The 17483-nt window shown below is 40.1% G+C and overlaps 1 protein-coding gene across 2 annotated transcripts; it reads right to left on the bottom strand.

Annotated features, from left to right (window-relative positions):
• Positions 1–1132: 1132 nt before the first annotated feature.
• Positions 1133–16760, bottom strand: LOC139945275 (ras-related GTP-binding protein A). Of its 2 annotated transcripts, none has more exons than XM_071942609.1 (8): positions 16607–16760; positions 9683–9782; positions 9060–9126; positions 7851–8073; positions 7179–7397; positions 4982–5073; positions 4491–4606; positions 1133–3405 (listed from the first exon to the last, which is right to left on the bottom strand). In XM_071942609.1, the coding sequence occupies exons 1-8, from the start codon at positions 16616–16618 to the stop codon at positions 3317–3319; spliced, it is 918 nt and encodes a 305-aa protein (XP_071798710.1). In that variant the 5' UTR covers positions 16619–16760; the 3' UTR covers positions 1133–3316. The 2 variants fall into 2 exon arrangements, with proteins under 2 accessions (XP_071798710.1, XP_071798709.1); XM_071942608.1 differs by lacking the exon at positions 16607–16760 and adding an exon at positions 13356–14072.
• Between the last annotated feature and the right edge of the window lie 723 nt (positions 16761–17483).

The raw sequence follows: 17483 nt of genomic DNA on the forward strand, positions 1-17483 counted from the left end.
GTTTATGTGAAGGACAACTTTCTTTCTGAGAATACATGTTGAACATATCAGATAAGAAAATGTTATGACGACACTTTTGTTGCATTTTTGTGTACAGATTTCTTCATCCAACCGTTGATTTTTACAAAGTGCTTAAATTATGCCACATTGTGTAAATAAAGTTGTGTAATACTTGCATATGATATAGTGACCCCCTTGCACCAATGTCACCACGGCCCAATTTCATGGCTCTGCTTACCGTAAGCACAGAATCGGTGCTTACGAAAGCAGGGAGTTCTGTGCTTACGGCAAGAGTATTTCACAGGTTAGCAGCGAATTTTTGCCTCTGCGTGTGCGTACTCTGCGTTACTAGGCATTCTACACCAAGGCTAGCGCAGAAGTTTGGCGCTTGCACGCAAGCGGGAAATTGTGATCGTAAGCGCAGAATTCGGCAGTAAGCAGAGCCATGAAATTGGGCCGAGGCGACTTTCATCCGCGCCTGCCATTTTGTGTAAAAAATATGGTTAAGCCATGTTTGACCCAAGAGACCCATTAATTTAGCACCTTGTAAAGGTGGTTTACAAGGTGACGCAGCGCAATCTGCTGCCAGCCATGCCAAGGCAAACCTCTTCTCTTCTTACTGAAAAGTGTACTGTCTTTATGCCCAATCAGGACGACGAAGCAGTTATGATGTCTTGCTCAAAGACACAAGTGTCATGACAGGTAACCAATTCCACAAAGCACTAGACTGCTTGGCCAGCACAGTAACATGAAGTATCCCTGCGCACATTTTCTGCAACCGAAAGCTTTTCACAAAAGGTAAACAGCGCCATAACAACTTACTGGTAATCAAAAACTTTCCAGGTTGTTTCATAAATTTGGCTGTGATCCCTGGCCACACCGCAGCTAACGTTTTTACTGCTTCTGACTTGCACCCCCAAACAAAGATGTTGATTAATGGGGAGACCGCCAACATAGGGCTGGATAGCTCAGTTGGTAGGGAGTACGTTGCTCCGGAGGTCGTTGGTCCAAGTCCTGCTGCAGTAAATTGGTTTTTGTTCAAACACACATCCCTTCTAGTTAATTACTTGATCACAACTTTTAAAATATACAAACAATGAATGAAAGACGATTTACAAACTTCAAAAGCATGTAATTTTTCTATATATTTTATTACAACACTTGCGTTTCAGCTTCTCCCATTCACAGAGAAGAAAACAAATCAAAAGAATTGGAACAAAACCAAGTCTAAGGCCGTATCCAAATAAAGTGGCTACAGCTACGGCTATGGCTGCTGCTATAGGTGTTGCTAATGCATGATAATGTGGCAATCCAGCTGTAGCCATAAAGACCTTTATCATGCTGCCTCCATTTTGGTCATGTTCCTCGTATCGAATAACCAAAATGAATGCTAATGATCATTTTTCAAAAAGGAACCAGACTATTTTGTTCTTCCAGCCTCGGTTTGGTTACATTGATGTCAATGGGAGAAATTCAAGATGGCTGCACCATGATAAAGGTCTATAGCTATAGCTGCCAATCTGGACAGGGCCTAAGTAGGAGGCAGTTTTATCTTTGTTTAAAAAGATAGCTTTTAAAAGGTGTTTTGAGGTAAACTATTCCTCAAAATGCTCAACCAAAATATAAACAAATTACATAAGTTTAGAATAAATAACGATTGTTGAAAACTGTACCAGACAGCTTAATAACAATTCTTATTCCTTTATCGTGAAACACAAGCAAGAATGAGAAGGAAAACAAATCTAGTAATTAGTATTAAAATAAAATGTAAATCCTAAGATCATTTTAGAATTAGGAGAAGGTTTTTGTCATGATGTACATGCACAAAGTTATGCTGTATACAATGGTGGAGTTCACTGGGTTACACTTACATGTACCCGTACAAATATACATGCCTCAAAATAACCTATAGCTCAGATAGCAATTGCCATGGTGCGCTGTGCATTTGCTGTGGTGCCCTTTGCAAAGTTCCCATAAATTTTTTAATTTTCCTCATAGAAGTGCCTCAACCAGAGAAAAATTGCTGTGCCCCTTCAAGAAGGAATTTCAAGGCCTGAATGTACATGTTACAGCATTATCAAGTGCGGTGGGGCCAGTGCAGTACCACAGAGACTGGCGTCATGTAGGATGCCAGTCTTTGTATCAGGGCTAGTATCAGTCTTGACTGGTGACATTGGTTTTGTTAACGTTCCTGCCAACATCATAATACAAAATTCCTGGAGAACACACATCTGTATCAAAATGAACCTCTAAGACTTGCCCAGCCCACCAGAGCCAGTTGATATAGCGCCCTCTATTGGCAACTAATGCAATATCTAGTGAGGCCAATCAAGCCTAAGCTTGTACATGTGTAGCTGTGCACATGATGCATGCCTGGCCAGCTTGTGGCTGGTTCTATCAATATGCAACCGGGCATGTTCATGTTAACGAGCATTGTACAACACTAAGAGCAACATTTCTTTCCAACATTATGTCTAAGTGCATAACCTCAACCAAACGGATGTTTAAACACACGTCAAGTGCGTTCCCAGATAATTCCAAGTAGCAAACTCACTGATAACAACACATGAACTTAATTACTTGATTTGTACATTATTTAACATTTTTATTAATCTCCCAAAACATGTTATACAAATCTTACTTTAAAATTGTTTTCTAGAAATGCTCAGGACTTCAAAAGTGCTTTTTGATTCCAAGAAAAATTACTTGATTTTTTTTTCAGGACCAAGGTCCATGACCTTGTTGGATGGCGGGCATATTATTTATAAATCACAGGCCTCTCTGGCCATTGATGTCGATCAAAGCTGCATGACGGCACCAAATAATTGGTGCTTGCAGACCCGAGATTACACAAAGGACATGGCCTCTGATACCATGGTCCTGGTGCCCCCTTAAAAAGTTTTTCAAAGACTTCAAGCATTTACAATAGAAGTACTCTTTGAAAATGGAAAATAAACATGGCCTTGCCCTTTCCAAGATGAAATTCAAGGCATGTACATGGGGTTGAATAAGAACTCGAATTGATCAGTGTGAGTGTCCACTCACGACATGGTGTTGGATTTTGCAAGCACAAGGGAGGATCCTAGTAAATCAATCCAGGGACGTTGGTAACCACCAACAAATTTGCTTAGTAGCTTAGTATATTATCCTGCTAAGCCACTTTGTAATGAGTGTTAACAAACCAACGCTAACTGTATGTTCAAATAGCGACACTAATGGGCATGTGCGTACAGAGTTCTACAAAGTAAACAAAAGCTAACCTTTCTATTTAGTTTTAGGATGAGATATAAGAATGCGTAGTTGGAGGTAGGTCAGCTTAGGAGACCATGGGACTATCCGTTACTCTCTCCAGCTTCTCAAAGTGTTTTCTAGCATTCTTGATGTTGATCAAAGTTGTGGCAGAGGCTGGTGGAAGAAAACAAAACATCACCATCAAACAACCGGACAAATCAAGGTAAATTAACCCTCCTACTGTTTGACCAGTCAATATCATCCACTGTAGTTATGACTGAGACTATGCCAGGCATTATTACTAGCTACATGACATTGTTCAAATGTTCATCCTGGACATTTTGAGTGCAGCAAATCAGATTTTCACAGTGGACTTGGCATTCTTTATATTGCAACCACCTTTAGATATAAATACTGCCCTCTTTTGGCCAAGACTAGCCATGTTAGTTACAATTGACAACTCGCTCGTCCCCAGCGCCTTGCTTTAACCAAAGGCGCTGGGATGGGCAAACGTATCATGCACTGTCATTGGTTTAATAATGCACAGTCCCATCATGCATCACACTCACACTGCACCATATTTTTATGCACTGTACGCATGACGTACTTCCTGAACAAGAATCTGTGCAAGCGATTAGCCCATCCCAGCGGTCCTGGATAGACTGGCCGCTGGGGCCGAGCGAAAATTGTCAACTGCCTCTATTTCAATAGACAACAAATATATCTCGGGCTGTGCCATAATCAAGTGACTTTGGCTGTTGCTATAATTATGATAATAAGAACACTTATATTGCGCTGGTACTCTTAAAGGCAGTGGACACTATTGGTAATTACTCAAAATACATATCAGCATAAAACCTCACTTGGTAACGAGTAATGGGGAGAGGTTGATAATATAAAACATTGTGAGAAACAGCCTCCCTACGAAGTGACGTAGTTTTCAAGAAAGAGGTAATTTTTCACGAATTTGAGTTTGAGACCTTAAGTTTAGAACTTGAGGTCTCGAAATCAACCATCTAAACGCACACAACTTCGTGTGACAAGGGTGTTTTTCTTTCATTATTATCTCGCAACTTCGACGACCAATTGAGCTCAAATTTTCACAGGTTTGTTATTTCATGCATATGTTGAGATACACCAAGTGAGAAGACTGGTCTTTGACAATTACCAATAGTGTCCACTGTCTTTAAAGGTTTGGCACTCATGTTGCAGAATAAATAAACTAGAAAATAACAACAATTTTAGTTAAGAATACTCACGTATTGTAGGGTCCGACATGATGACCATGACATATGTATTTGATGTAAAGACGTCAATGAAAGCTGCAAATGCTGAGTTCTTAACTTCCATACTTTGAAATGAAGCTGCCAGTTTACTGCCAAAAGGAAACAAATCAATTCCATCAAATCTAATGTCATTAATCCTAAGTCTTAATATGCAAAATCGTTGCAGTACCTGCTGGTAATATATTGGGTTTGAACAGGCTCTAGCTACCGGGCAATCTTGGTGGTCAAGTTGGTAAGACATCTGCTCTAGATTGGCAAAGTTTTGTGGGTTCGAATCCCACCCAAGTGTGCTTGTGATTTTTGTTCACAGAACTCGGGGAAAGTACCGACTATACAGTGCTTACACAAATCGGTGTAACGGCAAAACCAAATAATAGGATGCTAAGTCCTTCGTCCCGCAGCCAAGAAGAAAAAAAAACCCAGTCTAGACAGACACTTAAGTCTAATGACAACTTCATTCTTACCTGCAGCTAAGCTTAAACTGTTTGATGATATTACTAATCTTCTCAAAACGATGAACGTCTCGTTGTGACTTCCTCTGGCAGTGTGAGATTACCTAAAACAATCACAGACAAATTAAAGTCCCAATTAAAGTCCCAATTAAAGAGGGGTTTCACTTTAAAGACGTATTAAAACTGGCAGCTGCAGATACTGCTACATGTAAGACTGTTCTGAAGGGTGTTGCTAAGGTAGTCCGAGCCGTAGCCACAGATGCCAATTCCAATATGGCCTTAGATTCAAAACCGATTCACGGGCCATTTTTGAAAACATGGCTCAGGTTTCAGCTGTACCACACCGAACCCCTGTCCAGAAGGTCTTTGTTGTGTAAGTTTTCAAACTAGAAAAAACAAGATTTTTCTTTTTGTAAAGAACAGTGTTTTTAAAAGTTCTGTTTTGAAAGATTCCAAATAGAATTGGGTGTAGTACAAATCCAATGTGTGAAAAGGCAGGGCCCAATTGCATGGCTCTGCTTACCGTAAGTACAGAATCGGCGCTAACGGAAGCAGGAAATTATGTGCTTACGGCAAGCGTATTTCACGGGTTAGCTGCGAATTCTGGCTTCTGCGCGTGCGTACTCCGCGTTACTAGGCATTCTACGCTTACAAGGCTAGCGCAGAAATTCGGCGCTTGCACGTAAGCGGGGAATCGTGATCGTAAGCGCCGAATTCGGCCCTGGTCACCGAGATGAAATGTCCTAGACCTGGGAACAACTAGGACTGGTGAGGAGCAAGAACGAAGCGAATGGCCAACCCCCAAAATGTACTTTTTCCCTGTCTGAAAATGTGTTTTACAAAAGAATTTCTGATGGGATTTAAATCAGTCGCTAGTGACCGGTAGGAGTGGAAAGAGTTAATAATTTGCCCCACATTTCCACCCCCCCCCCTCTTCCATCGCCCGGGAATTTACGACAATTTTGCAAAGAGGGTGTCGCGTCTTTCAATACGGACTGATGGAAGTAATGAGCGAGAGCAGCTAGAAATTGGATTTGTGCACATTATGCGCAGACATGAGGATATTACACACTGTGGCCATATGTAGAGTAATCAAGCGTGCTCCATGCCGACTAGATAATGAAATTAACCTTTTACTCAACCTTACGGGCCATTCAGAATTTATCAATGTGTTCAAATTTTCCATTTTGAAAATGTGGGTGAATGAGTTTGATGGTTTGACTGTCAATAAAAATAGAAAGGAGGAAAGAAAATTGATGTTTTGTAATTCAAAGGTTGGGTGGGTTAAACAAATATTGAGGAAAAGTATAGAAATTAAAAAACGAATAATTACAGGCCATTCAGAGTTTATCAATGTGTTCAAATATTTTATTTTTGTTTCCGTCAAGAAAATGTGGGCCAGTGAGTTTGATGGTTTGACTGTCGATACAAATAAAAAGCGGGAGAGAATTGTTGTTTTGTAATCTAAAGGTTGGGTAGGGTAACAAAATATTGATAGTAAACATATAGAGATTTAAAATGGTGATAACTGAGAATGGCTCTTGAGTAAGGTCTTAAAGACAGACTCCAAGGTTTAATTTAGTTTTGTGATCCATTTATTGATAGAGTCCTTGGGACAAATATAAACCAGTCTCTTCTTCGGGTTAAAACGATGTAAAATGCCATTGTGCTTGATAGCTTTCAAGTGCAATTTTTTCAGAGTTAATTTTAGTTTATTCCTGAATTTTGATGATATTTAATCAAACCAGTATTGGGTTTGACATGGTTTTTTTTATGTGTTTATTCTCCTGCAATTTGAACAAAACGATTAGCTTAAATGTAATGTGACAAGGCCCTTACAATTTGTAATATATTTGGTTTGCGGTAATACCATGTGTGTATCTACAAGCTAGGTAGTTTATATTCTTTTGAGAACTCGTCTTGCCATATATTCTTGAACCACTGAGTAGATTTTTGGGGATTCAAGAGACTTTTCTATTACCGTGGAGTAGATTTTCGGAGACTTCTCAGTTGGGGAAAAAAAACGGTCTTGCTTATTTATTAGCTACTGGGCCGAAGGTAGGAAATCAGCCGGGACTACTACTTTAGCGAGTGAGTTCTTAATTGGTTACAATGGTTCGACTAGCTTGGTCTAGTCATTTTCTTCTTTGAAGCCCCTTACACCAAGAGTGAATAGCCTTGTTTGAGGCAAACTTGCATAAAATCTTACCAAGAACGTTGCTCTTTCAAATAATAAGACTTCATCTGCGTCGATGATGTCCGCAAACTGCTTAAGATTTGTCTCTAATTGATGTACATTGGGGATGAGAAGGTAGACTATTGAGGACCATGCCTTGTAGAGAGTCTCATCCCAGATGGAGGTCCGGAAACATGTGCATGATAACGGCTTAGAAAGACGCCGTAAATCCTCCTCGCGCTCGTGAAAGATCTACGTGCCAGAGAAAATAAATATCACAACCAATTTTAATTTCAACCCCAAATAGTTACAACAGTCGCCATAAAGACAATGTTGGTAGAAAACTTCCCTTAAAACATTACTTCATGAGGTGTTTTAGTTTTTGAGAAATGAGTAACACAATTTCACCAAAATAATTTTCATCTCAGTGAGACAAAAAATAAATTTAGGATTTACGCGACTCTCCAGAAAACATCGCTGTGTGATTTTCATTTTTATTTCTCAAAAACTTGATGACTAATGAGGCTGAAACTTCTACCAGTAAATTATAAAACATACATTTAGATCTTCATTCAAAGTGAGTAGGGATTCATGTCATGGCCAACAAAAGTTTTACAAAAGATTTCAAAACCCTTTTAAGAAAGTATTACTTGTACAACCCGAAGAGTACGATATAATTTTATTTTTTTATTTTGTTCCACTCACCAGATCCCTCTCATCCTCCTGCACCAAGTCCATCTTATGGATGAGACAGAAGATCTTCGCCTCGGGTGAGTTCTGCAAGATGGCCTCCAGACACGATTGATAGTAATGCATGTCTTTATCCAATTCTCGACTCTCAACATCAAACACGTAGATCAGGACTTCCACATTGCGGAAAATGTTGTCTCGCTGACTGGTGAAGTAATTCTCCATAAAAGCTTCTTGCCTGGTAAGGAAAAGGTTAAATGGTCAGGCAAAGTAAAAGGGGGATTTCTTGGGGAACAGGTATGTAAGTAAAAAGTAAAATAAAGTCTGTCCCGAGCCAATATGGTTTATCAGGCTGGTGTTTATCTGTTTCCTTGGCATTAAAGCCAATGGACCCTTTCGGTTCTTAAAAATAAATAAAAGTTCACAGATTTACAAATAACTTACAGGGTTTACAGAAGGCAATGGTGAAAGACTTCTCTTGAAATATTATTCCATGAAATGCTTTACTTTTTGAGAAAACAGCAAAACAATACAAATTCTCGTTAACGAGAATTACGGATTTATTTAAAACACATGTCATGACACGGCGAAACGCGCGGAAACTAGGGTGGGTTTTTCCGTTGTTTTCTCCCGACTCCGATGACCGATTGAGCCTAAATTTTCACAGGTTTGTTATTTGATATAGAAGTTGTGGTACACAAAGTGTGGGCCTTGGACAACACTGTTTACCGAAAGGGTCCAATGGCTTTATTACAACTGAGAATATTTCTATTGCCCATGGACAGGATGCCAGTCTATCGCAGGCTACTCCTGGGTGGAGAGAAGCAATTATCAAACAGTGCCTTGCTCAAGGACACAAGTGTTGTGACTAACCAGGCCAGGATTCAAACCAGATCAGATCAACCATCTTCCAACAAATAACTGTGACAAAATTAATCAACAACAAATCTGGAAATAATCTTGGCATTTTCACCACAGACACACCAACATCCGACAGACAGACAGACTAAAACCCATAAACAAACATCACCTTCCCCATCAATTCTCAAACCCAAGCCCCAAATACAAACAACAACCTCCAAAACAAGAAAACCTTCGCGGAAATAAGATAATATTTCCATCACAGCGTCAGAGTGTTAAGCCGCCCAAGGGGGCTAAGATTTCCTGCAAAATTCTATCCTATATAAGAGTTTATTCTCGTCTTGAGTGTTAGCTAGGACTTACCCGCCGCAATCCCAAAGGTTTAGGACCAGATTACCGAGGAATCTGACGTGGGAATGCTCGACGTCGACTGATGTGGAAGAAGAAAATGAATAAATAAATGGATTTAGTTTATATAAATCAGTACAAAAATGACAACTTGAAAATGAGAGCATCTTTAGATTTACAAAATTGGTTCAATAGATTCATAGTGAAGAAGTCAGTCTCTTCCATAAAGGCAGCGTATACCTTAGGCAATTTTTCCTAAAAAACCAAAGACGTACTTGGTAGAAATCACTGCAGCTGTTGATAATGTATTACATTTTCAGAAATGATTCCCTTCTGAGGAATGTGGTTTTAGAGAAAGAGACTCAAAAACATTTCAATCTGAGAAACATTTCATGCATGAAAGGTTTCTCAAATTTTATATTCCAATTAAGAATTAATCTTCCTGGGTGGACATAGCCTAACCGCTCCAGATTTTCAGTGATCTCAAAAACACTACCATCTTTCGAAATGAAATTTTCACAAGTTGGTTTTATCTACATTTATATAGGATGAAAAAAATTGACTGGTTTCCAAAAATTTACAAGGTTGCATAACTTGGATTAATTAGCTATCAACTTGGATTATAATTTTCAACTTACTCGTTGCTCCTAATCTGCGCGTGTCTCTAGCGATGTAGTTAGCAAAGATAATGGACCTCATGCTGGTCTTGCCTGACCCACTCTTCCCCATCAATAATACCTGTAAACGAAAAAGAAAACACAAACCATAAAATTTATAATTGAGTCACAATACATTACATAACAACTGTGCAAAATATCTGATGTGCAGTCACAGGCACATCTATGAGCAGGGTACCAGCCGCCACAACCTATAAATTCACATGGCGTTTTGGCTGGTAACCAATTTCTGCTAAGCAAGATTGTTCTCTGCTGAGCAGATTTGGATTGATTGATAAGCGTTAGGAAACTGAGCTCAGGGTTGAGATTCATTGGTTACCCCTGAAGTTATAGATTTCACTCTGAACAGTGTCCTCAGCAATAGAAAAGTAGATCACAATGCAGAATGTGGGGAAAAAATATTGGCTGTTTTCTTCACCAGGCTAAACTTAAAAAGTCTGAATTCTGATAAATAAGTCTGAAACTTCTCATCCCTGACCATTGTCTGTGCCCACCTCCAGACTGGCCAAGGATGAAACCCATCTTCTATATTCTACATTGTACCCTCATCCCAAGACCTTCTTTATTGTACCCTCATCCCAAGGCCAAGATGTAATTGAATCTGAAGGTGAGACATTCCCAAGAGGTAAGTCTTTACTACATGTACCCCCCCCCTCAACAGGGAAAAACTTGCTTTAATATGTTAATTTTTTTCTGATTGATAATGTCAATGCCATTCCTAAAACATGGATGTAATACATGTACATGCAGGCCTGTATGCTTCGTTTTCGAAAGGGCAAGGGCACCAAGGCATTTTCTTCTTGATAAAGGGCACCCTATGAGTAAATTGTGAATTTCTACTGTAAGGGCACCAAGGCAGTGACCAGGGGGCATGGAGGCAATTGCCTTTGTTGCCTCCATGAAATATCAGGCCTGCTTATGTGCAGAGTACGCTGATTATGTGCAGAGAAGATCATGTACAATGTTATTTGGTTTGCAGTATACCATGTATTGTGTACCGTACCCTCTGCTAAAATATAGGATTCAAACTGCAGAGACAGTTGTAGCTAGCGGGTAATCTGAGTGGTTTAGTAAGTCTAGAATGGCAAATGTTATGGTTCATGTATCCAACCCTAGTAATAATGTAGCAGGTGAATTTTGTTCACAGGACTCGGGAAAGTACTGAGGTTATACACTACAGTGCTTTACTCAGTGTATGGGTAAAATTAAATTATAGGCCTACTATTTCAGTCCTGGATTTCATCTTTGAGAGGGCAAGGCAGTTTTCATTTTGCAAAGGTCCCTGATGCAAATTCAACAGATCTTAAAAAAAATTTCTTGTCATCACGGAACCAAAATTTATCTTCCGTAACCCAAACATACAGAAGTAACCAAAACCAAACACACACCAATAATATTTACACGACTACTTCACCACATATTAATCCACTCTGTATACAATTTACGCTTTCGATTTGCAAAAACTTATCAATATTTTGCCTAGAGCACCCAGCCGTAGAGAGTATAATTCCAGACCTACATGTAGGCCTATAATTGAAGATCGCTCCAAAACTGTATTGACTAATGACAAGAAGGTCGCTGGTTAAAATAACAAGCTGTCTATGGGTTTCCTGGCATGGGCACCAGTCATCTCATTTTTGCGTCAATCCACAGCAATATCTGACACGAACTAATGAGAAAAGTAAGGAGGTTGGTTGCCAGGCAACTGGATATTTGGCATACTTGGGTTAAATACACTAGGGTGCATGAATGAACGCTTGCTAGTGATTTGTTAACTTTTGACAATCCTATAAAATTAAAGAGTTGTTTATTATTGCATTGTTGTTTTGCAGAAACAACGTTCTCGCTTAAAGGCATGGCGTGGCCCAGCGGTCAAGCACACTGGATTCAAGCTCTGGTGTTTCATATCAGCAGAGTATGGGTTCGAATCCCTGTCTTGACACTCCTTGTCCTTTTTAAAGCAAGACACTTGACCATTATTTGTTATTGCTCCAAATCAAATTGAACGTAAAGCTGTACATATTGTACATGTACATGTAGGTCCCCCAGTTTGTGGAATACACATAAGAACCCACTCAATTCCAAGATCTCCCGGCCCCAACATGGTTTGCCCTTAACTGTTTCAGTGACTGGCCAGCAGGACCATTAGCTTAGTCATTTCACATGTCCATCAGCTTTTTCACTAGTCAATATTTCAAATGACAATGGGATGCCTTTTAATACTGAACTAGCCATCCGGACCACTTGAGTGTATTTTGAATGGTCCGTGGTCCTCATGTGTTAAGGCCCGATCCCACTGCAGCGATAACGAGAACGATAACGATAACGAAGCCCAGAGAACGCATTCTATTGGTTGAATGGGCGTGTGCGTATTCTGCTTGGAGCAATTCAACCAATAGAACGCGTTCTCTTTGCGTCGTGATCGTTATCGTTCTCGTTATCGCTGCAGTGGGACCGGGCCTTAACACTCGATTTAACTGCCATTTGGCCAGTGGACCAGTGTAAAAGGAGAACGCTGCACAAACTCCTCCCCCAAAAAGATACCAAATGATAAAGTACCTTTAAATCTGAACTTAAAGCCTTCCTTTTTTTGTAACAATGAAATACTTGAGGCTAACCCCAAGATTATGAGTACAATGCTTTAAATAGACATAACCAACTGCCCCCCCCCTCCACCCGATTAAAACCGATGCAAATAAATTCCAAGTAGAGGTGAAATGCCACTGGCAAAACCCAGTGTTTGTGGCATTTCTACAAAATGGCTTCTCTCTCCACAATACAAAGAAAGTGACAAACATTTCCCAGCTATTGTTAAGGGTGATCACATTGCCTCGGACACAAGGAGCCCTTTGCCAAGTTTGTTTTCTTTACTGGAAGCGGAAACATAAAAAACTTCATTGTGTTTTTCTACTGGAATAGGGGCCTACATGTAATGCACCCTGCAAAACCACAGCTCACTTCAACGAGTTTGCTTTGATTCCGAGGAATTTTTGTACCCAGAAAATTCTGCCTGAAGTGACACTTAAGAAAGCCTTGTAAAGAACACAGGGCTTCAATGATGTAGCTTCTTTATGGTTTAAAAACCTTGAAAAGTTGTAGCATAGAAAATTTGTGTTTTTTGAGACGTTATGGTAGCCTACATATCCTGAGTGGCTTTTAAGCTACAATGTACTTTACCTGTAAAGTTGATTTGGAAAACTTATCGTGATTTCACTTTGAGACAGACTTTCGTGTTTTGTCAGTGTATTCAATTCATGTATGCCAGCCACCCTGGTTACCGGTGTTCACACGGGCACCAGTTAACATGGAAACGTTCCTCGGATCATTTCAAGAGGGCCATGACAGTACATGGACTAACCCGTTATCCTTACGCAGGAACATGTAGTCAATCTTTGGACGGAGACGATCATAAAACTGAAGAGTTTGAACAATGGAAGAAGATGAGAGAGATGGAGGCAAAAGACTACGGAACTCGGGTAAGGTGACAATAATTGAACACAAGAGGGAGCTGTTCTGATGACCTTCTTGGGTAGAAGGTCAAACATAACTAGGCCTACATGTATATATTGGTTTTAAAAAATAGGGGAAGGGTTGTCTGTTGTCTGTGTCTGCTTCAAAATTCATTTAAACTAACCTTGCTTCGTCTTCGATTAGGAGTCAATGGTCCACGATCATTCATAGTGATAAGTGATTCTGTGCAATGTGTAGCACTGATATGTGGAAGTATTCAAATCTATCATACATCCAAAACTCAAACAGTTGTCAAACGCCAGATTAATATTCAATTTCAAAGCTGAAAGGTTCAGTCGAAAAATCTCCTGCAATTCGTCAATTTAGAAGAACTGGTGAACGAATCAAACAGAACTTGCAGCCGTCCAAATCAGATTCTAGTCAGTTGAAGCTCTCCGTTCAAAACTGCCATTTGAGTTTTACAGCATCCTGACTTACTGTAGCACAAACTTGATATATTTTGTACGCTTAGCGTGTTAATCCATTGTGCAAGTACACATGTAGGAAATGAAAAAGATTACTAATATTTCCAAGCAAACCATTCTGCCAGATTGACTGTACAATCGTGGAAAAACCAAACAAGGAAATGAAGAAACTGAAAGAAGAAGTTTATATTTCTTGTTGATACATGTCCATGTACATGTATGTGTAATTGCATACGATTTATGTATTGTCCAATGAAACACACCTGGACAATCCCAACTACACGTATTAACCACAAATTACAAACATGCCAACATGGTTACATGTACGTGCAATGTACTGGTAGGCCTACATGTACAACTGTTACTTTGGGCTTGTCAATTGCAATCTGAAAAAACAAAGTTCGATAGTACGGTACTGCACGCTTGAACTTGCAGTTTGTTTACACATGTGAGAAGACCTTTGTTCCCTTTACAAGGGTTACGTACACACAAGTTTCCAATCTGTTGTTACACCATGTATATTCATCACATTATTTACGTACAGTGTGGTACGTGTATATTGAGTGCCTCATTATGCATTTTATCTCTTGATGCTACATGTATAGCCAGGCCCCTACTTTTACACAATCATAAATGCCCCAGACAGTTTAGGCAGTCCTATTGGTAGAAAGGTGGTCACATGACCATGTTTACCTGGTATTGAACAGCTGATACACTGTCTGAGTTAAGACTAGTTATTATCTCGAGTTACATATGAAATGGACAAGTAATTCCTCGTCCTATTTTAGGACTAGCCTTTAGTTTTTAATAACTCATAGGAACTCTAGAGAGCCCAGGAGTGGATTTCAAAAAGGTAGTCATAACTTAGGACTAGTCCTAGGCAATGCTAAGAGATAGGACTGGTCCTAAGCTAGGACCAGTAACTCATCCTAACTTAGGACTGGTCCTATCTCTTAGCATTGCCTAGGACTAGTCCTAAGTTAGGACTACCTTTGTGAAATCCACCCCAGAGACTAGTCCTAAGTTAGGACTATTTTTGTGAAATCAGCCCAGGGCAACTTCAATGGGCACCAAGGCAACTGCATACTACAATGTGTACCTGGGGCATACAATGTAGGCAATTGCCTCTTTATCATCATTTAATGATATCAAGGTCCAATTGTTAGATGATGAAGTTTTATCTAAATTCACAGTAATTTTGACCACCAGAAGTGGTGTGTGAACCACTGTAAAATGCAAAACAAGTAAAACAAACCATCTTTGTGCTTCATTATTTTTCATTAAAGACTTCAAGAATGTAGGGGTGACTTTTAGAGGGGGAGGCTTTTACAGGGGGTGATTTTGAGAGGGGGTGACTTTGAGAAGGGGGTGACTTTGAGAGGGTCGACTTTGAGAGGGGTGACTTTGAGAAGGGGGTGACTTTGAAAGGGGGTGACTTTGTGAGGGGTGACTTTGAGAGGGGGTTATTTTGAGAGGGGTGACTTTGAGAGGGGTGACTTTGAGAGGGGGTGATTTTGAGAGGGGGTGACTTTGAGAGGGAATGACTTTGAGAGGGGTAACTTTGAGAGGGGTGACTTTGAGAGGGGGCGACTTTGAGAGGGGTGACTTTAAGAGGGGTTGACTTTGAGAAGGGGTGATTTGAGAGGGAGTGACTTTGAGAGGAACGACTTTGAGAGGGGGTGACTTTGAGAGGGGTGACTTTGAGAGGGGTGACTTTGAGAGGGGCGACTTTGACAGCTGGGGGCGACTTTGGGAGGGGTGCTTTTGAGAGGGGGCGACTTTGAGAGGGGTGACTTTGTAAGTGAGAGGCGACTTTGCTGGGGCCTGGGGGAGAGTCAGGGGAGTTGACTGAGGAAGAAAGAGCCTTTCAGTAATGAATTAGTGCGGGTGTATGGAACAAGGAGTTTGGGATTTAAGCTTGTTTTCAGGGATTTCAATGAGTCAGCCCAGTACAGCATTATGACCTTGTTGGAGATGGCTCTTCGCTGTTGCAGAGACTCCCAACCCAGATTACAAAGCATGGTGTTGAAACTACTTTCTTTGGAGTAGTCGTCCATGAAACTTTTACCAAGCAACGGGCAAACCCTTGAAATGTTGGACAGACTCGATTTGGGAGATGTTTTTTTAGTTGGAGGAACCCATGCACCGTGGCATACTCGATGATGATAGGCCGAACGAATGTGGTTTACCAGCAGCTTTATTACTTGATCATGATGAGAACAACTTAGTTCATGTTGGGACCATGATGTAGGAAACCAAGCGTTCTCTTGCACTTTATGCCTTTGATTGAAGGTGGTCTCAACATTGAACATGAATGTTCCAGAACAACATGCGAGTTCTACACTACTCTGAATGTTGTTATTGGCTGAATACTGCCCGAGGGTGGTCATCTCTCGATACAGAGGATGCAACTTTCTAGTTGCAATAAGAACAGGAAATTTTGACAATCTGGCACTGTTTTTAATAGAAAAAGAGGAAATCAGCTGATCAGCTGAAAAATTGCACCCCACTAGCCTGATGCCAATAATTTAATAAACACTAATACGTTTTGAATTTGACATTGAGTTGATTTTTTAGAATTAGATGCCAAAAATAACAAACGTATTTGAAGAAATTGAATTGATCGCCCCTGCCTGATAAACGTAAAGTCGTAACTCACTGAACAAGAATACAACTTACAACTATATGACAGCAATAACAAGAAGATTGTAACACTTAAATAAACCAATCACTGACAGTCATGGCAGTGAAAAAGTAAGCAGTCGGATCATGGATGTACGCCAAATTATCCAAAACTATTTTTCACGGTACTGGTACAGTTAGTTTGTGCACAACAGAACGGAGAAAAACAAATCACCCATCGAGAAAACTGTCAACACCAAACATTCACTTGTTGTATTGTATTGTGAACTTCACGGCGATTTCTGAATAAACCACGAAATGAACTTACCTTCTTCTTCATGACGGTGGATTTTCAGATTTTAGCCAAGCAGATGATTTCAATAATCGAACTTTTACGGGAAGATTGTATGCAAAATTTGTATCACGATTACGACAGCTCAACCATTTCACTGCAATATACAACTGCGATGCAAATTTTGCATGTGCCGAGGTCACATGAGGTCATTGGGTGAAACCAAAGTGGATAGCAGGGGAAGTTTCCTTGGAGGGACGATATGTCACGTGCACTTCAAAGGTGTGAATAATAGACCTTTCTTTTGCAACGTCACAGCCCGAGCTTTTGCCAACCCAGATTGGACAACTATGGAAAGCCAAAAGTGCAAATCAAGAAAAGATTGCTATTTTTTGTGATAATGTAACCAAATTTGTCGATTTCGTTTAAAGCAAAACAACTAATTATGAGAGGTATTTAATTTAACTGAAAGTTAGCAGAAAATGTTGAATATTGTTTAAACATTTGTTTTTACGATTTAGTGTTTTACTAACATTCGGCCGACCATGCCAACCAAGGCGGTTTGTTGATCAACAAAAGAAAGGTCTATACTGTCGCGCCCCCGCCACAACCACAAACCATGTGACCTCAGAACATAATACCAAAACTGTTGAGACAATTTTGACGATGAAAAGGGAGTAGTAAAAAATAATAACCGAGTCAGAAAAAAAAAATGCAAGAAATGTTTACAGGAATATAGGCAAGAAATAACAAACTGGACGATCCAGTTAGAAACAAATGCTGCAGACCCATGGAGGTAGAACAAGATACTGCTCTGAATAATTACAAAGGTCGTGGGTTCGAGTCCCACCCGAGTAATATGCCTGTGATTCGTTTCACAGAGCTGAGTATGCAGTGCTAACACACGCACACA

Source organism: Asterias amurensis, chromosome 12, assembly GCF_032118995.1.
Source record: "Asterias amurensis chromosome 12, ASM3211899v1".
Classification (NCBI taxonomy): domain Eukaryota; kingdom Metazoa; phylum Echinodermata; class Asteroidea; order Forcipulatida; family Asteriidae; genus Asterias; species Asterias amurensis.

What these genes read in the sequence shown, in the direction of transcription:
- LOC139945275 (XM_071942608.1), bottom strand. Translation starts at nt 13,400, where the DNA reads ATGAATGATCGTGGACCATTGACTCCTAATCGAAGACGAAGCAAG. An exon ending in AGGAGGATGAGAGGGATCTG is followed by an intron (nt 7,398 to 7,850) that starts GTGAGTGGAACA and finishes TCTGGCACGTAG; the next exon opens with ATCTTTCACGAGCGCGAGGA. An exon ending in CATGTCGGACCCTACAATAC is followed by an intron (nt 3,406 to 4,490) that starts GTGAGTATTCTT and finishes TTCTTCCACCAG; the next exon opens with CCTCTGCCACAACTTTGATC.